General features: G+C 43.0%; 2 protein-coding genes across 2 annotated transcripts; both read left to right on the plus strand.

Annotated features, from left to right (window-relative positions):
* Positions 1–16,386: 16,386 nt before the first annotated feature.
* Positions 16,387–18,813, plus strand: LOC306830566 (dynein regulatory complex subunit 4-like; the record flags this gene model as incomplete). Its single annotated transcript, XM_079354138.1, has 6 exons — positions 16,387–16,466; positions 16,570–16,665; positions 17,375–17,572; positions 18,028–18,234; positions 18,318–18,372; positions 18,461–18,813. The coding sequence occupies exons 1-6, from the start codon at positions 16,464–16,466 to the stop codon at positions 18,811–18,813; spliced, it is 912 nt and encodes a 303-aa protein (XP_079210264.1). The 5' UTR covers positions 16,387–16,463.
* A 634-nt stretch (positions 18,814–19,447) lies between these two features.
* LOC306830862 (dynein regulatory complex subunit 4-like) lies at positions 19,448–20,631 on the plus strand. Its single transcript, XM_079354573.1, has 3 exons — positions 19,448–19,672; positions 19,747–19,956; positions 20,479–20,631. The coding sequence occupies exons 1-3, from the start codon at positions 19,610–19,612 to the stop codon at positions 20,524–20,526; spliced, it is 321 nt and encodes a 106-aa protein (XP_079210699.1). The 5' UTR covers positions 19,448–19,609; the 3' UTR covers positions 20,527–20,631.
* Positions 20,632–25,922: the final 5,291 nt, after the last annotated feature.

Raw genomic sequence — 25,922 nt, forward strand, 5'->3', positions numbered from 1 at the left:
GAAGTTCTGACGCAGATGCAAATCATGACAGTCCAGTTGTAATTATTGTTGACTTGACGGTTTATTGTAGTGATTTGATGATGAAATTAGAACAAAACATACCATTTTCCATTGGTTTTTCTTAGTGCTGGTGGTAACATGAGTGCTGGTCTGTGGTGATTGCTGGTCTGACGTGATTGCTGGTCTGACGTGTTGCTGGTCTGTGGTGATTGCTGGTCTGACGTGATTGCTGGTCTGACGTGATTGCTGGTCTGTGGTGAGTGCTGGTCTGTGGTGATTGCTGGTCTGACGTGAGTGCTGGTCTGACGTGATTGCTGGTCTGACGTGATTGCTGGTCTGGTGAGAACTTTTTGTGCTCCCCCTACCTGTTCCCTCCCCTTCCTGTCACCTATGCTCCTATATAAACACCCCCGTGCCTTCAGTGTCCCTAGTGGACAATAATATACAAGAAATATTTAAACTAAATAACATGCCAATAACAATAAACACAAAATGGCTCCTACACACCGGCCCCTAATTGTTTTAAATAAATAAACAATTACAATAACAAAAAGTTAAAGGAGCTATAAACAGTACATTTTTCCTTTCTTTTTTTTTTAACATCTTTTCAAACAAGCATGTACTATGTGTTGGCATGTAATCTTCTGCAGTGATTCTTCACCGTACATTTCTTCCTTTTAGTGTTTTCATCTTTTAGGGCCAGAGGTTCTAGAACATAGCACCTGTTGGGATCTGGTCTTTACCACCAGTCCTTGTTGTTACAGCTTCTTGGAGCAGACAAATCTTTGTTATTGGTCTTTCCAATATGCTGCTCTTTGTCTGTAATTTAACTGTGCGCACCAAACCATGTGCATCTGATTTAGTCTCCAGGATTCTGCCCAGTAACCAGGAACCTCGTGGTGCAGTGGAATCAACCACCACAACTATGTCACCTGGAGAGAAGCTTCTTCTTTCTTTAGACCATCGTTGTCTTTCTTGAATTAATGGCAAGTATTCCTGTATCCACCGTTTCCAGAAGAGATCTGCCATATACTGCACCTGCCTCCATCTGCGCTTAATGTATAGATCCTGCTTTACGAAGAGTCCAGGTGGTAGTACTGGCTTGGTTTTCAACAGAAGAAGATGATTTGGGGTGAGTGCTTCCAGGTCCATTGGATCGTCAGAAATTTTGGTTATGGGTCTATCATTTAATATCGCTTCAACTTCACAAATGAAAGTCTGCAGTCCTTCATCGTCAAGAATTTGTTGATTAAGAACAGAGCGCATCACATGTCGAACCATGCGGATCAGTCTTTCCCAAACACCGCCGTGATGGGATCCTGCTGGGGGATTAAAGCACCACCTTATCCCACGCTGAAGCATAGCACTATGGATCTTGTCCTGGTTCAAGCCATTCAATGCTTCCCTCAATTCTCTTTCTGCTCCCACAAAATTTGTGCCATTGTCTGATCTTAATGTTGAAATTTGACCTCGTCGACAGATGAATCTTCTTAATGCATGGATACAAGAATCTGTGTCAAGTGTATGTGCAACTTCAAGGTGTACTGCCCTGCTTGCCATGCAGGTGAAGATCACACCATACCGTTTCACAAGACTTCGTCCTCTTTTGATTTCTATTGGACCAAAGTAGTCCACTCCTACATCTGTGAATGGAGGCTTATCTGGCAGAATCCTCTCGAGGGGCAAATCTGCCATTTTTTGTTGTCCAATTCTTCCTCGCTGTCTTTTACACACAACACAATCTGTTATGATTTTTCTTGCAGCAGAGTTTGCTTTGATAATCCAGTATTTTTTGTGGAGGCGAGCCAACATATGATTTCTTCCTGCATGGCCTAGTTGTTCATGGATATGTCTCAACAACAGAGTGGATATGTGAAGGTCTTTTGTGAGGATAATTGGATGTTTTGACTCCTCAGGCATCGCTAGTTTGTTCAGTCGACCACCTACCCTTAAAAGTCCATTATCCAGCACAGGATCCAGTTTGTACAAATTACTGCCTCTTTTGACACCATTTTTACCAGATTTTAGGACAGAAAGTTCTTCCTTGAATTTTGTTTTTTGACTGAAAGAAATTACTGCATTTTCAGCTTGTGCCAGATCTTCAGGACATAGACACTGTCCATGGAGCGTTGTTTTAAAGACTTTCATTTCCTTCTCCACTTTCTCCTTTATTTTGCAGGGGTTACTTTCAAAGCCACTCACCATGGTCTGAACCTCCTTTCTTTTTTGAGTCAGCTGTAAGAGGGTTGTCTTTACTTTAAGAAACCAAGCTACAGCAGTTGTGAGATTTCTCCATGATGAGAAATAGTTGATCAGAGTGTTTGTGGGATTCAATGGATTGGTGACAATGGTATTTACTGTAATGTCCTGTTTGATTTCTGGATCATGAATAGAGATTGCAGTTTCCAGGTAAGGGTTTGGCCATTGTTGTTGTTGTTTCCAGAGAAACTCTGGTCCTTTGATCCATCGCCTGCAGTTTAAGAAGCGCTCTGCTGTTAGTCCTCTGGAGGCTTCATCTGCAGGGTTTTCCTTTGTGTTAACATACCTCCATTGTGTAACTTCAGTAGCATCCCTGACAACGGAAATCCTGTTTGCTACAAATGTTTGGAAGCGTTTTGTCTCGTTGTTTATGTACTTTAACACTGTTGTGCGATCTGTCCAGAAGATGGATTCGTCCAATTTAAGATGTAATTCTCTTTGCAACATCATGTCAACTCGAACAGCGAGGACTGCAGCTGTGAGCTCCATTCTGGGAATTGTTATCTGTCTTAAAGGTGCAACTCGGGATTTTCCTGATATGAATGCAACATGTACTTCATCTTTATTGTTTTCCAGTCTTAGATATGACACTGTGCCGTACCCACATTCACTGGCGTCTGAAAAATGGTGCAGCTGTGCGTATTTGATTTGACCAAAGTTTGTCGGTTTCATACATCGATCCACTTTGAACTCTGCCATCTTTTTAAGATCTGCAAGCCACCCTGTCCACTGTTGACAGAAGGTTTGGGGTATGGTTTCATCCCATCCAAGGGCTTTCTTACAGAGTTCTTGCATAAACAGTTTGGCTGGCAAAGTAAATGGTGATAGAAAACCTAAAGGGTCATATATAGAGCCTACCACAGATAAGATGCCACGTCTTGTGTATGGTCGTTCCTGTGCAGTAATTTGGAATTTAAACACATCTGTTTCAACACACCATTGCAATCCCAATGCCCTTTCCAGTGGCAGATGATCCTTGTCCAAGTCCAACTCCTTGGTTTCTTTTGTTCTGTGTTCTTGTGGGATGGATGCTAATACAGCACGATTGTTGCTGATCCACTTTGACAGTATGAATCCTCCTTTTCTGCAAAGGGCTGTCAAGTCTCCTACCATTTTAATTGCTTCCTGTTCTGAGGATGTGGATTTCAAACAATCATCAACATAGAAGTGGTTGAGTACAGTGTTTATTACCTCTGCTGGAAAGTGAGTTTTATTGTCTTCAGCAGTCTTTCTCAATGCAAAGTTTGCACAACTTGGTGATGACACGGCTCCAAAGAGATGTACATTCATCCGGTATTCAACAAGATCTTGCTGCACATCACCGTCAGGCCACCAGAGGAATCTTAGATAGTCTGTATGTTTCTCTGGTACTTTAACTTGGTGAAACATTGCTTTGATGTCAGCCAGCAAAGCAATCGGTTCTTGTCTGAATCTGATGAGAATTCCAATGAGTGAGTTGGTGAGATCTGGACCTTTCAGCAGTTGGCAGTTCAGTGATGTTCCTTTGAAGACTGCACCACAGTCAAAGACCACCCTCAAGGTTCCTTTCTTTGAGTGATACACCCCATGATGTGGTATGTACCAGAGCTCCCCATCACCTCCCTTCAGCTGATCTAGTGGTACCTTTTCAGCGTAACCATTGTTTATCATTTCTGTGAGGAAAAATGTGTACTCGTCATGAAAGTTCTTGTTTTTGGCAAATTTGCGTTTCAGACTCTGGATGCGTTGTTCTGCAATGCAACGGTTATTCGGCATGCTGGGATTTTCTTGTTTGAAAGGTAAGTCTATACAGTAGTGTCCGTCCGTCATTTTTGCAGAGTGATTCACAGTATCCAAGAATTTTACTTCCTCTCTAGAAATTTCCTCTGTTTCCTTGTTGGTTTCACTGAAGTCATGGTTGTACTGTTTAATTAACAACTCCTCTAGCTTTACAATGGATATTCGATTGACAGCAGCAGCATGGCCATTTGTGTCTCTAATGATGTCTCCTCTCAGTGGACCATAAATGACCCACCCCAGTAGGGTCCTTGCTGCGTATGGTCCGTCTCCTTCGCTGTTAACCAGCTCCCAAGGTTCTGATACCTTTGTATTATTTGTCCCAATAAGAAGATCAATGCCAGAGTTTATTTCATGAATTGTGATATCCTTCAAATAAGGCCATTTTATGAGGTCTTCTTGCCTGGGAATGCTGAGCTGAGAAACAGGCATAGTCCTATGTGTGAACACATCAGGTAATAGAATGAAATTGTCTTTTTCCAGACTAGATATTTCCAAACCTGAGATATGATAACTGATAACTTGTTTCACTTGGTTCATGGTCTGCAAAAGAATATTGGTTCTTTGTCCCGTTATATTTAGTTTTCTCATTAAACTTTCTGTGCAAAAGGTAGATGTACTCCCATTGTCCAAAAATGCATATGTTTGTAGCACTGTATCTCCCTTTTGGCTTTTTACTTGTACTGGTACAATGGAGAAGATGCAGTTTTCGTCACCGGCCCCAATATGCCCACATGTATGAGGTGAGAGAACAGCATTACCCACGGTTGGTTTCTCATTCATTTCTGAACGTTCAAGTTTCTTCTCCTTTTGCCTTTGTTCAATATGAAGTATTTGAGGATGATTTTGTTTCCACACGTCACATGTCAATCGACTCTTGCAGTCTTTGCTCATGTGTCCTATTTTCAAACATCCAAAACAGATTCCCTTTCCCTTTAGGAAGTCTATTTTTTCTCTGTGCGTTTTCCTCTTCATCTGTGGACACTGCACCAATGTGTGACCACTCCTATTGCAGAATAAACATTGATAATTGGGGTTTGAAGCATTTCTTTCCTTTCCATTTGTTGTCACATTTTCTTGTGGTTCTATAGGTGTTACAGTTGTTGCAAAACTACTTCCTCTTGGTCCTGACGTTCCTCTTGATTTAAATGAAGCAGAGCTTTTCACAGTTATAACTGGCTTTGGATCCTGGATGTTTCCGAAAAGTGGGTCTGACAGCACCTTTACTTCTTTCTCTATGAAGTCTACCAGGTCTGAAAATTGTGCTCGATGTCCCTGCTGGTCTTGTATTTGACATGCCCTATTTCTCCACTTGTCTCTCAACTTATAAGGCAGTTTCAGAAGAATGGTCTTCATATTGGAAACAACATTCATTTCTTCCATGTAGCTGAGATGTGTCATTGCATTACAACATCCTCTGAGAAACAACGAGAATGCATGTAATGTTTTTAAATCCTCCGATTTGATTGCTGACCAGGCAAATGCTTTGTCCATGTATGCAGTGGCAATTTTATATTCATTTCCAAAATGTTCTTTAAGAAGATGTTTTGCTCTTTGATAGCCTTGGGCTGGAGGCATATGTTGGCAGCTGTGGACTAAGTCTTTTGCATTCCCTCTTGTGTATTGCCCTAGGAAATGTAAGCAGTCACTGTGATCTGGTGTCTTTTGTTCCACTCCTCTTTCAAATGCCCTGATAAAAGTTTCATACAGCAATGGATCGCCGTCGTAGACAGGAATTTCTCTTGATGGCAGGGTGGAAGAGAGATTTTGCTGAACCAGAAGAGCAGTAAGGTCATTTTGTCTCTGAATGATGTCACAGATATCACCTTGGTTGTTTGGATTAAATATAGGTTGTGAATGATGAACATACTCTTGCTCACCTTCTTTCATATAGGTCTGTTCTTTATGCATGGGAAGAGAGTGTTGGGTTATATGGGTCATATGAGTTTTTATTAATGGTCCATAAGTTGTTTGCTTTGGTTTAACAACCTGCTGCTGAGAGAAAGATTCAGTTTCCTTCCATTGATCCTGTCCTTGTTGTATTTGATGTTCACTTGTAGGTGCTTTCCACTGAGTTGATCCTTCCTTTTGAGTCGTTGCTTTTATCAAGTAAGAGTTCATTCCATCAGATGTTCTGGAACCGTCTCTCCCTTTTAACACATTGATTTTTGCATTTGTTGCTGCCAGCTCAGTCTCCAGTTCCAGTTGTTCCTTCATTCTTTTCAATTGCTCCTCTTGGGCTTCAAGTTCATGTTTTTTCCTCAAGGCGTCAGCTCTTTCCATGAGTGCAGCCTTTTCCGCCTGTGCTTTAATGTAGGCAGATGATGTTGAAGATGCACGTGATGAAGAGCGAGATTTGTGGCTTGATTTTGGTTTTGAGGCGTTTGATACACTGTCATCAGGTCCAATAATATCTGAGTTTACCTCAACTTGTGTTGCAATTTGACTGTAGCGACTCCAAGCCCTATTGTCGCTGGAGAGGAAAACCCTGGGTTCGGTTTATTTGTATGACGCGCTGCTCGGCTATCACAGAAGCACAGACTTCAACCAAATGCGTTTTGTGGCATTTAATTAAAAGAGTGTCGTTGGTTCACATACAGTACATTTCAGATCAGTGTACACGTTTATGGCTGTATTCCAGTGCTGAATGAATGAAGCGAACAAAACGGTCAACAAAAACTACGGCAACCCCCGGCCCCCTCTCTGTCTTACAACTTTTTCCCATTCACAAAAAAGGAGGTGAGCCTTATATAAACTCCGCCCGTGAACACGTGATCTCGAACCCTGCACGTCACCACCCAGTCGTGAGTGACAGGCCCCATTACCTCATTTATGGCTCCTACACAACCAGCCCCTTAATTATTACAAAATAATTACCAATAACAGTTGGACTAGTAGGAGACATGAATAATTTCCACAAATAATCTATCCTTAAATTTCCATAATAGTCCAATCTGAAATCTTCTTGAGTGATAGATTCAAAAGATATTGAGTCACATCCAAATGACCAAAAAATGGTTAGAAAATGCAGACTGTCAGAGTCACACACACACACAAAAAAAGTAATCCACAAGAAAAATCGAGTAGAACAAAAAAAAACACACAAAAAAAGGTAATCCACAAAGTGCCCAAAAAAGTGCCCGAGAAAGTGCACAAGTCCACACTGAGACCGAGCTCTTTCTGCACCTAATCTGCCTCTGCCTCCTGCAGCAGACAGACTTTGGTGATTGGTCGATCCAGGCAGCTCGTCCGTGTTTTGATCTTCACCTGGCGAACAAATCCTCTTCGGTCTGGGAAGGTTTGTATAACTCGTCCAACCAGCCATGAGTTCCGTGGAGCTGTATTATCCATAATGAGGACAAGATCTCCCTCTGTGAGATTCCTCTTTGTTCCTGTCCATCTTTGACGCTCCTGAAGCTGAGGTAAATACTCCTTAACCCATCTCTTCCAAAACAAATCGGACATGTATTGTACCTGTTTCCACCTCCTTTTCACGTACATGTCTGTGGGCTGGAACACTCCTGGCGGCAGCGATGGAGAGTTCTTCAGAAGCAGCAGGTGATTAGGAGTTAATGCTTCCAGATCATTAACATCCATCGAGGCTTTAGTGATCGGCCGACTATTTATGATTGCTTCAGCCTCACACAGTAAAGTGTGTAGTCCTTCCTCATCCAGGTTTTGAGTTTTCAATGTGGAATTCAGAACTTTGCGCACCGATCTTATGAGCCGCTCCCATGCACCTCCATGATGGGAGCCGGTGGGTGGATTGAAATTCCATTTTATTCTTCTCTGCAGCAAGACATGATTGATCTGCTCCTTCTTCCATTGCTCCATAGCACTTCTCAGCTCACGCTCTGCTCCTATAAAATTGGTGCCGTTATCTGAATGGAGCTCCCGAACTTGGCCTCTTCTTGCCAGAAAGCGCCTGAGTGCGTTTATAAAAGAGTCAGTGTCTAGCGATGGAGCGACTTCAATGTGGATGGCTCTGATGGCCAGGCAGGTAAAAATGACACCATACCTCTTCACCATGCTCCTTCTGCTCTTTACTTCGAAAGGCCCAAAGTAATCTACACCAACACGAGTGAAGGGTGGCTCATCAGGAACAACTCGTTCATGTGGTAAGTCTGCCATCTGCTGGTGAACTGGCCGGGCATTCAGGCGGCGACAGGTGATACATTTTGACAGCACCTTTCTTATTGCAGTACTGGCACCCGTTACCCAGTATCGCTCTCTCAGCTTAGACAGCATGTGGTTACGGCCTGCATGTCCCACTTGACGATGTACATGCTGTAGCAGAAGCTCTGTTATATGGAGACCTTTGGCCAGTATAATTGGATGCTTCACCTCTGCAGGCATAGAAAGTTTGCTGAGACGACCACCAACTCTCAGGACTCCATCGAGGAACTGCGGGCAGAGCTTACGAAGGTGACTAGTTGCTTTCACTGGCTGCCTCTTCTCCAGACTTGCCAGTTCCTCTGGAAACGTTCTTTGCTGGCAGTACCTTATAATAGCCAGTTCAGCCTTCTCCAAATCCTCTACCGACAGTGTGTACCTGCCGGTGGTCCTCTTGAATTTCTCCATTTCCTTATCTTCAGATGATTTCTGCTGCTCTTTCGTGAGGACAGATTGTGACAGTGTCTGATGTAATTGTCTCCTCTTCCTCACGCAGGACAGAAGCCATGTTTTAATTCTCAGTATCCACGCCACTGATGCTTTTAGGCGTGTCCAGGAGGAGAAGTACTGGATCAGATATGAAACAGGATCTTCTTCTGTCTGCACAGCATTCACCACAGTAATTGTCTTCAGCTCAGGATCTTCAGGTGGGAGCTGTCCAAGGTCCTGAGGACTGACAGGCCACTCACTCTCTGGACGTAAAAGAAAGTGAGGTCCTGACAGCCACGTAGCGTGTTTGACAAAAACCTCGACCTTTACCCCTCTGGACGCTATGTCTGCTGGGTTGCTAGCCGTATCCACATACCTCCATTGAACAGCTCTGGAAGCTTTCAATATCTGGGAGACCCGGTTAGCCACGAACACTTTGTACCGTGAAGTCTCATTTCGAATGTATTTAAGGACGGATTCACTGTCTGTCCAAAATACTGATTCGACAAGTTCCATCTGTAGCTCCTTCCTCCAGAGTACATCCATTCGGCTAGCCATGGTTGCTGCTATGAGTTCCATCCTGGGAATAGTCACTGTTTTAAGAGGAGCCACACGAGATTTACCCATCACAAAAGCGGAGTGCAGTTCTGAATCTGGATTTCTTGATACCAGGTAAGTGACTGTTCCGTATCCGTTTTCACTTGCATCACAAAAATGGTGCAACTGTGCTGTACAGACGTCTCCAAAGTGTGGTGGTTTCAGGCACCGGTCCACTTCAAATTTCTCCAGCAGAGGAAGCTGTTGTATTAGCTTTAACCATTGCTTTGCGAGGGATTCAGGAACATGATCATCCCATCCTATTTCTCTCCTGCACAGATCTCTCATTATCCTCTTGGCAGTTAGAATCACAGGACTGAGCATGCCGAGGGGATCGTATATGGAGGCAATGGTCGAGAGCATTCCTCTTCTGGTGAGTGGTCTTTCCTTGATCTGGACTCTGAACTTAAACTTATCTGATTTAATTGACCATTCAACTCCCAGCACTCTCTCCACTTGCACAGAATCGAATTCCATATTCAACATCTCCATACCTTTTGCTCTGTGATTTTCAGGGATGACATCCAAGACTGCTGCTCTATTACTCATCCACTTTGTGAGCGTAAATCCTCCTCTAGAACACAGTGAGACCAACTCCTGGTATAGTAACACAGCTTCCTGCTCTGTGTCCACAGACACGAGGCAATCGTCTACGTAAAAACTGTGATGGAGCCTTTGTGCAGATTCTTCTCTGTAGAGATGCCCGTAGTCCTCTGCACACCTTCTGAGGGCATAGTTTGCGCAGCTGGACGATGATGTGGCGCCAAACAAATGCACTCTCATCCGGTACTCAGCAGGTGCTGTCTCCATATCGCCATCTTGCCACCAGAGGAACCTGAGCAGATCTCTGTCATTGGGGGTGACCAACACCTGGTGGAACATTGACTCTACATCACCCATTATCACCACTGGTTCCTTCCTGAAACGGGTGACCACGCCAATCAAGGAGCTGGTGAGGTCTGGGCCTTGTAGGAGGTGAGCATTTAACGATGTACCTTGACAGCTCGCTCCGCAATCAAACACCACTCTGAGCTTCTTTTTTGTCGGATGATAAACTCCATGGTGCGGGATATACCAGACCTTGCCACTGCCACAGTCCAGCTCCTCCTCGGGTACCTTCTCCGCATAGTCTTTAGCCACAAGCTCATTAATAAAGGTGATATACTCTGTGAAAAAGGTTGGATCCTTCTGCAGCCTCCTCTTTAATTGTAATAAGCGCTGCACAACCATTTTTCGATTATTAGGCATCTTGATGTTTATTTGCTTCAATGGCAAGCTGATCTGATAATGCCCATCCACTTGTTTCACTGTGTTCGTCACCCTTTCCAGGAACTTTTGATCATCACGTGAGAGAGCAGGCATTTCATCCATGGTGCTTTCTGGGAAATCATTTTTGAATTGCTGCTGCCACAGCTCGTCCAGATTAACCACTGAAACTCTGTTAACAGTTAATTCTGGCTGACTGCAGGCAACCGTTTCTCTGCTGCTGGCACCAAGTGGTCCATTGACAGTCCATCCCAGCAGAGTCCTAGTTGCAAATGGTCCTCCATTTACACTGCACACAACTTCTAGTGGCTCCAGGGCCCTTGGCACGTTTGTCCCAATCAGGAGCTCTATACTAGCATTGATTTGTGGTAAGTGCACGTGTTTCAGGTGAGGCCATTTTTTAATATCCTTTTTTGTAGGAATATTTCCTTTGTACACTGGCATGGATTCCTGTGTGTAAGCCTTTGGCAGCTCCAGAAACTCCTCACCATCCAGCGCAGCAACTTCGAGCCTGCTTACCATATTGCTTTTCACCACCTTCTCCTGCCCCATCGTCCGGAGAAGTATATTTCCTTTTCTTCCTGTCAAGTTGAGCTTGTTCATCAAAGACTCTGTACAAAACACTGCAGTGCTCCCTTGATCAAGAAATGCATATGTGGTGACTGTTTGGCTTCCTTTCTTTGATTTCACTTGAATAGGCACGATTGGCAGCTTGCAATCCTGGTCCCCAGCCCCTGTAAGGCCACTCGATACCAGAGTATTGTCGACAGAGACCTCATCACTCCTTTCAGTCTGCATTGCACTAAACGTAGGTTCTTTGTGGAGGACAGTAGGGTGTTTAAAGCTACACTTGTTACAGGAAATCCTTTTGCGGCAGTGCTTGCTCATGTGTCCTATACACAAACAACCAAAGCAAATGCCCTTTTCCTTTAGAAAACCAATTTTCTTCTCGTGTGCCATCATTCCCAACCGCATACACATGTCCAGTGCATGTCCAGCTCCACAATAGAGACACGTGTTTCGTTCTGGTGCCTTCACGTCCTTCTTTGCATACTGTGCCTTCTGCCCTGTGGGACCCACTGTAGTGGCAAAGCTGGCTCCCTTAGGGCGAGGCTGTGACTTTGGTTTGAAAGCGACTTTACTGGTTATTGTGGGGGGATCTTGAATACTGCCAAAAACTGGATCTGTTAATATTCTTATTTGCTTTTCAATGAAATCCACAATGTCACTGAACTTTGCTCTCCTTCTCTGATGTTCTTGCAGGTCACAAGCTCGGCTCCTCCATTTGTCTCTGAGTTTATAAGGAAGTTTTCTTATAACATTCAGCATATTGCAGGGCATGTCCAAATCATGTAGATATTGCACGTCCTCCATAGCATTGCAACAGCCCCGAAGAAACAGGCTGTAATCCTGTAATGCTCTCACATCTTCGCTCTTAATGTTGGTCCATGAGAGGGCTTTATCCATATAGGCTGCAGCCACTTTTTGTTCATTTCCAAAGTGCTCCTTCAATAAAGCTTTTGCTCTCCTGTATCCATTGTCAGGATTGATGTGTTGACAGCTCCTTATCAGTTCTCTGGCATGGCCTTTAGTGTGCTGTTCCATGAAATATAGACGATCTGAATTATTCTCCGTATTTCTCTCGACTCCATTTTCAAATGCCTTTATGAAGGTGTGGTACATTAATGGGTCACCATCAAATGCAGGGATCTCTCGCTTTGGCAGAGCAGCGAGGCATTGTTGCTGAATTAAGAGAGTTGTTATTTCATTCTGCTTCTTCATGATTCCCAAAACTTCATTGTTACTTTCCACGTCATCTTCATTTACTTGTGTGTTTGAAATGGGTCCATGCACAAGCTGTATGTTGGCCAGGTCCAGAGAGCGCACTGAACTTTGTCCAGCAGGAGGAGCTGTTGAGTATTTGAGGGAGTATTTTTCGCCATTATTGGTTGCATTTTGTTTAACGTGCATTGCTGGTGTAAATTCTCCTGCATGAACATTTAAAGTTTGCTTTGGCATATTCCTTTCAAAATAAGAATCCATTCCATTTGAGACATGTGATGCTGCTTTTAAACCTTGCGATACCACTTTTGACGTTGCTTTTGTATTTGAAACCTTTGATGACTTTCCACTCATAGAACTTCTTGTTTTGAGAATGGTCAGTGTTGCCATTTTTTCAGCAATTTCCGTTTGTAATTGCAGTTTCTCTTTCCTTTTTCTTAATCTTTCTTCTTCCAGTGAGTGTCTTTCTTCCAATAACTTTTGCCGTGCACCCAAAGCAGCAAGCTCTGCTTCAGCCTTTAAACGTGCAGAAGAAGTGGTAGAATATCTGGACTGTGAGACACGTGTTTCAATATTTGAAGCACTGTCTGAAGGTTTCAGTTCATCAGTGGTTTCCTTTGTGTTCAAACAATGTTCATTTACTCCATTTGTTTCATTTGTTTGCTCCAAGGGTGGGTTTCCGTTTGTTTCAAATAAACCTTGTTCATTTGCATCAGGTTCACATTCATCGAGCCACTTTTGAACATCATTTTTAAATGTTTCACTGTATGTCATTATGCTCGAGAACCATTCCGTTTGTTGCGCAGTTTGATCCTTTGGAAATGAGGGCAACACTTCCTCATGAGCAGTGATGGCCTTTTCACTCAATTCATTCAATGTTCCAAGAGATTCCTTTACTTTAGACACATTTTCCTTTCCATGCATGAGCCTTTTCATTTCCGGTATTAAAGCTTTCATTTTATTCACAAAACCTTTGCGTTCATGTTGCAATTTTTCCACCTTTAGGAGAAACGCTTTTTCCGTGAGTTTAATTTGCCTTTTAGGCTCTGCATCAGGACACGAGGTTGCACTATTTGTTTCACTCATTTTTTCTTTGTTTCTTTCAGTGAACCATTTCGTTTATACATCCAGTGTGCAACGAATACATCATTTTCATTTCAACAAGGCAGCGCAATCAATTCCCATGAAATTCCATCTGAACATCGCATTATTTAATCCACATTGCATTGCATAAGCGTTGACAGCAGCGAACATCCTCCTTTACGCACGGGCATCCAACATAAATGCTTTCATCCACATGATTATTGCAACAAGTATTCCGCATCCACATACAAACTGCCACAGGTAAGCTTACCTGGCCTCCACGCGTTTGATGTGGTGCTTTGCCCGAGCGTAACTCACTGCTGCACTTACTTTTCGTGTTCCCAGTGGGTTGATATTGCGAGCGATGGCTTTCGGCATATGCCCTTTTTTGTTGACTAAATGTAGCGACTCCAAGCCCTATTGTCGCTGGAGAGGAAAACCCTGGGTTCGGTTTATTTGTATGACGCGCTGCTCGGCTATCACAGAAGCACAGACTTCAACCGAATGCGTTTTGTGGCATTTAATTAAAAGAGTGTCGTTGGTTCACATACAGTACATTTCAGATCAGTGTACACGTTTATGGCTGTATTCCAGTGCTGAATGAATGAAGCGAACGAAACGGTCAACAAAAACTACGGCAACCCCCGGCCCCCTCTCTCTCTTACAACTTTTTCCCATTCACAAAAAAGGAGGTGAGCCTTATATAAACTCCGCCCGTGAACACGTGATCTCGAACCCTGCACGTCACCACCCAGTCGTGAGTGACAGGCCCCATTACCTCATTTATGGCTCCTACAATGATGTTGCTTTGAGATTGACATCCATTTTTCAGGTCGTTTTGCTCGAGCATCCAATGGTTCTTTTTTACTTTGTGGTATTGACCAATCCCTTTTCTGTGTTCTCTTACATACGTCATGCTCATATTCTTTGGCCAAAGGGTTGAGCGTGTTGACTGGTTGCACTCTTCTTTTTTCCTTTTCAAAATAAGAATTCATGCCATCTGTTGGTGCATGAGAGAGACCTTGTCCAGCCGAAGCTTCCAAAACTGATAACTTCGCATTAGATGCAGCCAGTTCAGTCTCCATCTCAAGCCTTTCCTTTTTCCTTTTTATTTCTTGTTCCTGTTCCTCCAATGAATGTCGTTCCTTTAAAGCTTCCATTCGGGCAACAAGTGCAGCTCTTTCTGCTGCTGCTTTTATTTGTGTAGAAGAAGTGGTACTTGACTTATTACTGGTGTAACTTTTGTTTGAATATTTACCCACATCAGACACACTATCATTTGGGCCAATATCATCATTTTCAACACCATTTTCAGACACATATGTTCCACTTGTTTTCACCCCCTCTTCCACATTGTCAATAAATTCATCATTGAACATCATTTTCGCCTTAAACCAAGTTTCATGTCTTTCCTTTTCCTCCAGTGGCAATAAACATAAAATAGAATCATGTATACACCGTATTTCATCACACAATTCAATAAACCCAACAATAGATTTTTGTACCTCGGATGTTTTATAATATTGCATATAACCTTGAATCGTTTTCTTTAAACCGTTTGCTTTATTAAGTTTAGACTTTCTACTAGTTTGCAATCTGTCTAATCTATCAGCAAGAGCTTTAGCAGAAAGTTTGACAACCCGCTTGCTTGTTCGTGTGTCACTGCAGCTGACCGCAGGGCCCGGTTCGCCGGCACCAGGCAGCGCATTGACACCAGTCGGTGTGTCAACATTCTCCGCACATTCATCCATATTTAATAGTCCGACAGTTCGCAAAAAGTCAATTGATACAAAGTTAAATGTTTATCCTCTTCCGCGACCAATGCATTGGAATTACGCAATTATGTGTGCACACATTTATAACTCAGATGGCCATCTATATTGTTGGTAGCGCTACACATACCTATTTCCGAAGATCAAACCAAAACAGCCACGATCAGCTCTTCCGCGTCCTCACTGGCACAGCCACCTTCAGCTCCGCGTTCTCACCGGCAGCCACGAGCAGCTCCGCGTCCTCACCGGCAGCCAAGAGCAGCTCCGCGTCCTCACCAGCACCGCCACGAGCTCCTCCGCGTCCTCACCGGCAGCCAAGAGCAGCTCCGCGTCCTCACCGGCAGCCACGAGCAGCTCCGCGTCCTCACCGGCAGCCAAGAGCAGCTCCGCGTCCTCACCAGCACCGCCACGAGCTCTTCTCACCGGCACAGCCACGAGCTCTTCTCACCGGCACAGCCACGAGCTCTTCCACGTCTTTACCGGCACAGCCTCTCCTCTTCGGCAGGCCTCAACTCAGGCGTGCAGTTTGACAATCAGCTGATGCACCGCTCCAAACATTCAACTTTCACTGAAGCTCCCAACCTTGTCGCGTGCCCCAATAGCACGAAACGAATTGTCTTTGGCTCCAGCAATAATAGATCTTCCCAATATGTTTTAACAGTTTTTGACTTTGATTGTAGAGGCTAAGCCGACGCTTTAAGTCACTGAGGTGTTGCACCTGGGTTACTAATTGACTCGCTTGCTTTGTTACCTTGTTTCATGAATTAAAGTCCACTTGATTCATTGTTGTTGATCATGCCATTGATTTATTTTCATCCATTTAGTTCTCCATTCACTTGTTTCACAGATCAACATCACCACAGGCAACCGTGCTTTCCCTGAGCGTTAGCGGTCCAAAACTGTTTTGCCCTTCCGGGTGGAACACCTGACCAGTAACAAAGCTTCCTACCTTATATAGAAATGTGGGACACCCGTTAATTGACGCACACACATACACACACACACACACACACACACACACACACCCTGCATATTGTGTTAATAATCTGCTCCTACACACGTGAATCTCATTTCAATTTACATTTCAGAATGATTCCTTATTGTTATTTATTTTCTATTTACCATAATCGTATTATATTATTATACAATATAGTTCCCTTTAATTTTGTTTAAAATAAAGAAGAAGCATTTTTCAAGAGACGCCGTTGCCATGACAACGCCCATTCGTTTATTGCAGTTAACAGAGTCGTGAAGCTGCAGCTCGTACTTTCTGCTGATTTAAATACCGTGATTTAAAGTGACAACAAGGATCCACGAAGCCGCAGGATGGTGAGAAAAACTCGAGAAGTTACAGAAATAGCGTTTACAATGTGCTAGCTTAGCATCAGTCAGAGTCAGCTAACGGTTAGCTGCTCTGTGTTTCATTTTGCAGCCACCGAAGAAAGCTGAACGCAAGAAGAAAGCCTCCAAGGGAAAACAGTCCGCGGTGGTGGACGGACTTTCAACCAAAGAGATGTCCAAAGATCAGGTCAGAGCTGCTGCTGCTGCATGCTAAGCTAACGTTAGCATCTTCTTCAGAGTTAGGTTTTAAAGAGTTGCATGAAACGCCAAACTCCTCTCTCTGCAGCTTCTTTCAGTCCTTTCACACTGACTTCATCTCTCTGCAGCTTCTAAAGATGCTTTAAGTCACACTTTGTAAAAGTATCACGCACACTTGAAATCTTCACTTAAAGAAAGCAGACACCTTGAGGAATTTAGGTATCTATCATTTGTTGGTCACAGTCACAAGTTAGAATGAGCAGACTGAACTGAATTCAGCTCCTTGTAAGCTGAGCAAAGAACGCTGATGATGTCCTGACAGAAACAGGAACCATCCTGTGTCTTTGTAGAAAATACAGCAGATTAGATTTGGATATACTTCATTTCACTCCTGAGGGTAATTCTGTTTACACACACACACACACACACACACACACACACTCTCTGGTGCCTTGCTCGAGGGCACCTCAGCAGTTAGGGTTAGATGCAGCTGTGATAGTGGAAGGTTCATGTGGGGAGAAGAGAACTTGATTATTTGTCTTTATTGAACCCGTGCAGATGTGAACTTCTGCAGCTCGACGGTTCATTGTGAACAGATCCCAGAACTTCCCTCTGAGCTTCACACTGTCAGTATTTGTAGTCTGCTCTGATTGGCCGCCTCTCTCCCCCCCCCCCCCCCCCCCCCCCCCCCCCCGCAGCTGGAGGAGCACATCATTCGCCTCCGGGAGGAGCTGGACAGAGAGCGGGAGGAGAGGAGCTACTGCCAGCTGGAGAGGGACAAGATGCAGGCATCCTGGGAAATCTCCAAGAGGAGCCTGGAGGAGGTGGAGGCGAGGCTGAGGGTCAGACGGAGGGAGAAGGAGGAGGCGAAGGAGCGCCACCGGGTGGAGATCAATGTGAGCTGCACAGACCTACACACAGTTGAGCTACATGTGATTCCACCATCTTTGAGTGTGTTTGGAGTCTGAACAGGCAACCAGTACATTTCTTTAAACAGGAAGTAACGTCACATCAAAGTCGCTGTTTTCAGTTCATTCCACCAGGAGATCCTTACTTAATTTCAAAATAAAAGCAGGGTTGAATCAGACAGCAAAGTGAAGCAAGAAAGCACAACCTTTCAAAATAAAATCACTAACAATGGAATTATTCAGGATTAATTGTTGAAATTCAGCGGGGGGGAATGAATAATTTGACAGAGCCTGATTGCCTCGGTTATGATGCACGCCACGTGAACAGAGGCGATGGCTGCAGGTTGGAATCCAAACAGCTGTTTACGCAGCATGGTCTCTTGTTACCGCTCCTTTCAAAGAGGTGAGTCCTTAACGTCACACCTGAACGCCGCCCCCTTCAGGTGCACAAGCAGAAGCTGAAGCACGTCCGGGCCGAACAGCACGCCATCGTGTCAGGCCTGAAGGTGGACGCCGTCACGGCCGCCTCGCTGATCCAGAACCAGAACATGCAGACGGAGGTGGGTCTGCGGGGGGAGCTGAGCGGCCTGCGGGCCAGCGACAGGAAGAAGCAGTTAGACGACGAAAACCGCATCAAGGAGCTCAAACTGGTGAGGCGGCGTTTTGTTTGTCACGCTTTGGTTCCTGCGGCGTGTTGTATTTCTGAAGGTGTCGTCTCTCCGTGTCCGGACAGAAGCATCAGGTGGAGCTGATGGAGCTGAACAACGACTACCAGCAGAGGATCACAGGTGAACCAGCACACATCCTGTTTTCTGAGCTGGGAACAAAAACCCCGGCCTGTCTCGTCAAACCGTCCCCGTGTTTTTCTCCAAACAGACATGGCGGTGAACTTTCACGAGAAAAGGCAGCGTGCGCTGGACGAGCACGAGAAAGAGAAGAGCGAGGAGATCCAGGAGGTGGACGAGCGATGGAAAAGTCGCGTCGCCACTCAGGTGGAGGATCAGGACCGAGAGCGTAAACAGGCCGTCCTCATCTTCTCCGAGATTCAGGAGAAACGGCGCCTGCTGCTGCAACACAAGGTGACACAAAGGCATCACGCCGCCCAACACGCCGCCCACGCCACACGCTCTCATCTCCCACAATCCACCACGGACTCTTATCTATTAGAATCCAGCAGCATGGGACCAGGAGCAGCGGGTCAGGGTGCTCCTCCTGTCTCAAGTCTCTGATTTTAGCACAGAAGGCTTTCTACTTACAGACACGCCCCCTTTTCCACTGAGGATCATTCTGATTGGACACTGCAGTAGTGTTGTAGTAAGCCTCCACTTTGTATCGACGAGGAGGCCCCGCCCCCTGATAATCTGAGAAGCTGTGGGACAGAGTGTGTGGTCCTGCAGGAGGAGACACTGTGTGTGTGTGTGTGTGTGTGTGGTCCTTTAGGAGGAGACACCGTGTGTGTGTGTGTGTGTGTGTGTGTGTGTGTGTGTGTGTGTGTGTGTGTGTGTGTGTGTGTGTGTGTGTGTGTGTGTGTGGTCCTTTAGGAGGAGCAGGAGCAGCTGAAGAAGGAGGTGCACAGAGAGGAGAGTGTGTGTGTGTGTGTGTGGTCCTGCAGGAGAAGACACTGTGTGTGTGTGTGTGTGTGTGTGTGTGTGTGGTCCTTTAGGAGGAGCAGGAGCAGCTGAAGAAGGAGGTGCACAGAGAGGAGAGGGAGCTGGCAGCAGACAGGCAGGAGAAGGATGGTCTGCAGACGGCTCTGCAGGAGTCCCAGCAGAAGCTCCCACAGCTCCAGAAGCATCTGGAAAAACTGGACAAGGACTGGAGCCAGATCATGGTACGTTCACTGCACCAACCAACAGCCACCTGGGGGAGGGGCTACTGCCCTTTGTGATGTCATGAAGGGGAGGGGCTACTGCCCTTTGTGATGTCATGAAGGGGAGGGGCTACTGCCCTTTGTGATGTCATGAAGTGGTTTCAAAGTAAGGCTGCTGATGTGTGTGACAGAAAAGTAGAGGGCGAGTGAAGGTCATGGAAAAGGAGCTGGATGAGCTGGACATGGAGAAGCTGGAGCTAGAGCTGACCGTCCAGAAGGTAACCACACTCACCACTTTTCCCTTCACGCCGCCTGCCAGCTCTCTGTAAAGGAGCCTTTTGTTTTCCGGCAGGTTGAGCAGGAGCGCGACGAGCTGAAGAGGAAGCAGACGGCGGCCTTACTGGATGCACAGCAGCAAGCCGGGCTGAAGACGATGTTGCTGGAGAGGAAGGTGGAGGTGCTGAGGAACACTCTGGAGAAGAAGAAGGCTCAGCTGTGCGCCATACTCTCCGTCCCCAACATCGAGCCAACTGCAGCCAGCCATGCTGCAGACACACTCAAGGTACGAGTTCAAAGCTCCATTTGACTCTGAGCCTGAAGGTTTCAGAGGACGAGCCTCCTGTACGGTCCAAGGCTCTGAGCCTGAAGGTTTCAGAGGACGAGCCTCCTGTACGGTCCAAGGCTCTGAGTCTGAAGGTTTCAGAGGACGAGCCTCCTGTACGGTCCGAGGCTCTGAGTCTGAAGGTTTCAGAGGACGAGCCTCCTGTACGGTCCGAGGCTCTGAGTCTGAAGGTTTCAGAGGATGAGCCTCCTGTACGGTCCAAGGCTCCGAGTCTGAAGGTTTCAGAGGACGAGCCTCCTGTATGGTCCGAGGCTCTGAGTCACTGGATGTGCTAATATTGGAAGATTGTTTGGGTTGGTGAATGAATCGGTTGAGGTGTAAACGAAAGATAAGGTCTGCGTCTCTTCCTGGCTCCGAGTCGCTCCGAGAAGGATCCTGAATCTCTTCTGGGATGTTTGAAGTTCTCTGGATGTTTGTGAACATCCTAACCCTAACCTGTCATGTTTCTGATTCTCCTTTCAGCCACACGGGGGCGCTGTTGATCCAGGCTCAGCTTTAATGGATGACTGATTTCTTCGTTTCATTATTTTATTACTCTACGTTTAACGATGACTCAGCAGTTTTACACAAAGAGGAAGAATGAAAATAAAGTCTGAGATATAAATATGATTTAAATATATTTGTCTATTATTGTAAAATATTTTACTCTAAATAATAAATACATACTAATTTAAGTGCCATAACTATTATTATTATTATTGCCTTTTATTTAGAACAAAAATATAAACACAGAATTTAATAAAATAAAACTAAATAAGTTTAACAGGTGTGTTAAAATACTTTATTGACATACTTCACCAAAATATCCATCCTTTTATTTACATTTTTTGATACGTGTTACATGTTTATTATATTTTCCTTTTTTATATTTTATTTTAGAGCTTGTTTTATTTTTGTAGTCTGTTGCGCTGATGTCACTTCCTGTGTTTCCGTGCCACTCAGACACTCAGAAAGTCCATACAAACATAAAATACATTTCATATTTTTTATTTTGATTACATTTTTTTTATCGGTATTATTAAATTATATCAAAGTATTGATTTTTAAATTGATTTCATAAATGTCATTTTATTTGAATAAATCCATTAATTAAATAAAATTCTATTTCATTGAACTTGTAGTGAAAATGTAAATTTCATTCAGGAGTCAAACGTTAGGAGTGATCACAGAAACTGTTGGAACATATTTGCTCTGAGTGTGTTCAATGACATTTAAAGTAAAGTACTTTGTAGCACGGTGTTTTCTCTTCATATTTATAGGACATTAAAGGTCCCATATTTGATCTTTTTAGAGTCACTATATCTATCAAAGATGTCAAATACTCTACAAAGTGTTGGGCGTCCTCCACGGGCATGAAGGTCCTATTGCAGGTAAGAGAAGTTCATCACCTGCTGTAGTTAACTAGTCTACTATTTCCTAGAACTCAGAGGGCGACCTCCTTTCCCACCTCTAGTCTAATATTTCTTATAAGATCGCAGCTCAAAATAAAATCATCTAACACCCAGCCAAGGAGGAAGGGTCCATCTGAGCGCTGCCAGGATGATCTAAATACCCGTCCCCTAGGATAATTAGGTACCAAGCCCTTAACAGCTCCCCCTCTACTGTCGCTGCTTCGTGCTATGAGCTGTGAACATCTGTTTCTTTGTTCAGTGTGCCGTAGTGCGATGGGTCAGTGCTGACCTCCGAGGCTCACGGGCCGTCGGGAAGAAACCCAATCAAAACAGGAGGATTTCACAAGAACATGTTAAACATACAGCACAGATGAAATCCCATCAACCCACAGTGCAAACCTGCAGTGCATTAAAAAAAGCACGAAACAATAACAATAAACATGACAATTAAATAAAAAATAAAAAAAAGGCATTTTATGGCATTTATTGGAAATTGTCATTAAAAAAAAATCTGACAAAATCTTTTGAAACTCCAATACAAAACAGATTTTTGCTGCCGCCGAGGAGACGGGAAAAACCATAGATCCTATACATATATTATGTGTATGGTTTTTCCCATAGTTTTTTCCCGTTTCCTCTTTTTTTTTTTTTTTTTTCCTTCAACTTTATTGAAAATTTCAACATACACAAAAAGACACAACAAACTCTTAAAAGGATGAGCAACAATAGCTAAATATACAGAACAAGTACATTCAAAAACGTCAGTCAAGACTAGGGGGGATTAAGTGCAAATTAATTAAAGGAGCAGACAACAAAACTGGAGCAATGTAAAAAGGAAAACAAATTACAAACAGCAACAACGAGGAGGGCCAGGAATCAAAACAAACAGAATTTAGACAAATCAGCTCCAATCTTCCTAGCAATCCTGCTAGATTTAACTTTTTTCAGGGACAAGTAAAAATATTTGAAATCATTCATAAACCAGTCAAAGGAGGGTTTGCTATTTCTCCACTTACTACAGTGAATATGATATTTACACATGAGTAAAATAACGTTTACCATGTCAGTAACAGAAGGCTTTAGATTATCCATGAAATAAACAATACTGAAAAAATCAAAAGAAGGAATATCGTCAATTTTTAGCGATAACCAGCTTCTAATGTTGACCCAAAATATTTGAGACACAGGACAGAGTACAAACAAGTGTTCTAAGGTCTCTTCAGATTCACCACAGAAAGCACAGGAAGGGTTCACCTCCAAATTAAACCTTTTTTGAAGAAAAGTAGCAGTTGGATAGATCTGGTGAATTAATTTAAAATGGGTTTCTTTCACTTTAGGGAGAACAGGCATCTTAATATATTTGGAATGTGCTTTAGACAGAACAGAAAGTTCAATTTTCTCTGGAAACCTAGTAAGCGGCCCTCTGTGGCAATCATGGAAAAAACGAGATTTTAGGATATTCCGAATAACTTTGTTATTACATTTTCTATCACACAAGTCACACCCATCAATCATCAATTTTGGTAACACAGCCTTAACATTAGCGTACATTAAGGTGTTCTTGATTATCTGGATTAATGGTAAGGGAATCGCTTTAGAAATTTTACTAAATATACGAAGACCGCAAGTAAAGTTAAACTTGTTAACAAAGGATGTATAGTCTATTAAGTCACCATTTGAATTCAATAAATCAGTAACAAACATAATATTTCTCTCAACCCAATCATTCTTGAATACGGATTTTCTATTGATCGTGATTACCCTATTGTTCCACAGAGTTGAACAGTGAGGAGAAAAGTTATGAGTAAATATCTTTTTCCAAAAATGGAGAACCTGACGGTGGAAATTAGACAGTTTTAGTGGAATTTTGAACACTTCAAAATCACATTTTAAAAGAAAGTCTAAAGCGCCTATTTTACTAAACAAAGATCTAGGAATATGAAACCACATAGAGTTTGGTTGGGACAAAAAGGACTTAATCCAATTGATTTTAAACGTGCCAACTAGTGATTGAAAATCAAGAGCATTGACACCACCCTTATCATAGTCTTTAACAAGCTGGGACCTTTTAATGTAGTGAGTCTTGTTTCTCCATATGAACTGAAAAATCACTGAATTAGCTTTATTAATATTGTTGGAGGAAATATACAGGGAGTGGCATGGATAAATAAGTTTCGAGATACCTTCTGCTTTAGATAAAATAACCCTGCCAAAAATAGTAAGGTCTCTGGACAGCCAATGACTAAGAGACTTTCTTGTATCTGATATCCGGTTGGACACATTCATGTCTTCTCTTCTAAGAAGGTTCTTTGTTAATGTTATTCCCAGGTATTTTACTTCTGATACCACTTTAATGGAAGCAATTGTCGTTTCAGAACTTGTATGTATGGGAAGTAGTTCACATTTATTTATGTTAAGGGATAAGCCTGAAGCATTTGAAAAATCTGAGATTGTATTGAGTGTTTTATCAACCATTGATTTATCTTTTAGAAAAATAGATGTGTCGTCTGCAAATTGACTTATTTTAAATTCTTTGTCGAAGATTGAAATAGCTTGTATTTCGGGAGAAAATTGAATAAGAATAGTTAAAAGCTGAGTTGCTAAAATGAAAAGCTTAGGAGAGATAGGGCAGCCCTGTCTTATGCCTCGAAGAACCTTAAATCTCGGGGTCATCCCAGGGTTCAGGGAAACACAGCTGTATATGTCAGTATAGAGCATCTTAATGATGCTACAGAACTTGTCTTCAAAACCTAAAAAGTTTAACGCTTTCAACAGAAAGGGCTGTTCAATGCTATCAAAGGCCTTGTAGAAATCTAGAAATAACACATAACTTTCTGTACTAATAAAATGGTTGTAGTCTAACATATCAAGTATCAGTCTGGTGTGGTTATGAATATTTCTACCCTTTACAAAAGCGGACTGACATTCATCGACTAACTCAGTTAAAACCCCATCTAAACGGTCAGAGTATACATGTGCTAATAATTTATAATCATTGCATAACAAGGTTATTGGCCTCCAGTTGTCCAGTAGAAGTGTATTCTTATTAGGTTTTGGGATTAGGGTGATAAGCCCCTGCTTCATAGTTGGTGACAGATGCCCAGATGATATACAGTCTATAAAAGCATTGTACAACATCTCTCTGATATCTTTCCAAAACAATATATAAAATTCAACGGTTAAACCATCAACACCTGGTGACTTCCCTTTAGACATCCGCAAAATTGCATCATCTAATTCTTCTATTTTGAGATCATCCTCCAACGCAAACTTAAAATCGGCATCCATCACTTTCTTATGTTCATTTATTCTTTGAAAAAGTGGAGCACAGCTTTCTTCTGAAAAATTGGATTTGTATAAATTACTGTAAAAATCTCCTATTTCTTTCTCAACTCGGTCTTTAGTGTCTATAATGACATCATTGATGTTTAACTTCCGAATTTTCTTTTTTGCTTGTCTGTGCTTTTCCAGATTAAAAAAATATGAAGAATTTTTTTCACCTTCCTCTAACCAACGAGCTCTAGAACGTACACAAGCCCCTTTTGCTTTTTCCAAGTATAAATTATCCAAGTCAGATTGGAGGCTATTTAACTTGACACGTTCTTCCATTGATTGATCTTTTTTCTGACATAAATTGTTTATTTCACTTATCAACACCTGTTGTTTTTCTTTCTTAAGTTTTGAGATATATTTACTTGTTTTGATTGCAGACTCTTTAGTTTTAAATTTAAACCACTCCCATTTACTAACAGAGGACATTTCCATTTCAGAAATGTCTTGAGCTAACTTTATGACCTCATTGCAAAAAACTTGATTATCAAGAAGACTGTTATTAAATTTCCATATAGGGTGAAGGTCAGACTCGGTACTACACAATTTTTCCCGTCTCCTCGGCAGCAGCGAAAATCAGGATTGCGTGCTGTAATGACGTCAGTTAAAAAAACCTCGCGGGGAGGCACTCGTGAGTGTGACTGAATAAAGCCGGCTTCTTAAATAACATGTTGTTGTTTCTACTTGTATTTGTGAATCTTTATTCACTTGAACAAAGTCAGATCCACCTGATGACGTCACACATCGACCTCTGTTACCGTTCCTTTGAGCTGTTTGACCTCACTTTGGGATCCCTAACCACTTCCTGTTTCTGTGCCTAACTTTGTACATCTACTAGAAGGGCCTTACTGTATTTCAAAATAAAAGCACACAGCACGTTTTTCTGACAGTAAGTAAGCGAGTAAGTAAGTTTTCCTGAATATTTTCATTTTACTCTGTTTAAATCAGAACATACATTCAGTCAGAACTGGACGAGTTGTGGTCGTGAGAATTTCAGCAGAAAATGCAATAAAATACTAAAATTCATTCTTATGTTGAAATGTGTGCAAGGTAGAGAAGATTGTTGTCTTCATTATAAAATGTAGTTATATAACTAAATGTCACAATGCACATTTAGAATCTGTAATGGCAATTTTCCAATTTGTCCGTCCTTTTATTTGATTGCCATTAACAGGCAGGCAGGGA

The sequence above is a fragment of the Symphodus melops genome, assembly GCF_947650265.1.
Source record: "Symphodus melops genome assembly, chromosome: 10".
NCBI classification, from domain to species: domain Eukaryota; kingdom Metazoa; phylum Chordata; class Actinopteri; order Labriformes; family Labridae; genus Symphodus; species Symphodus melops.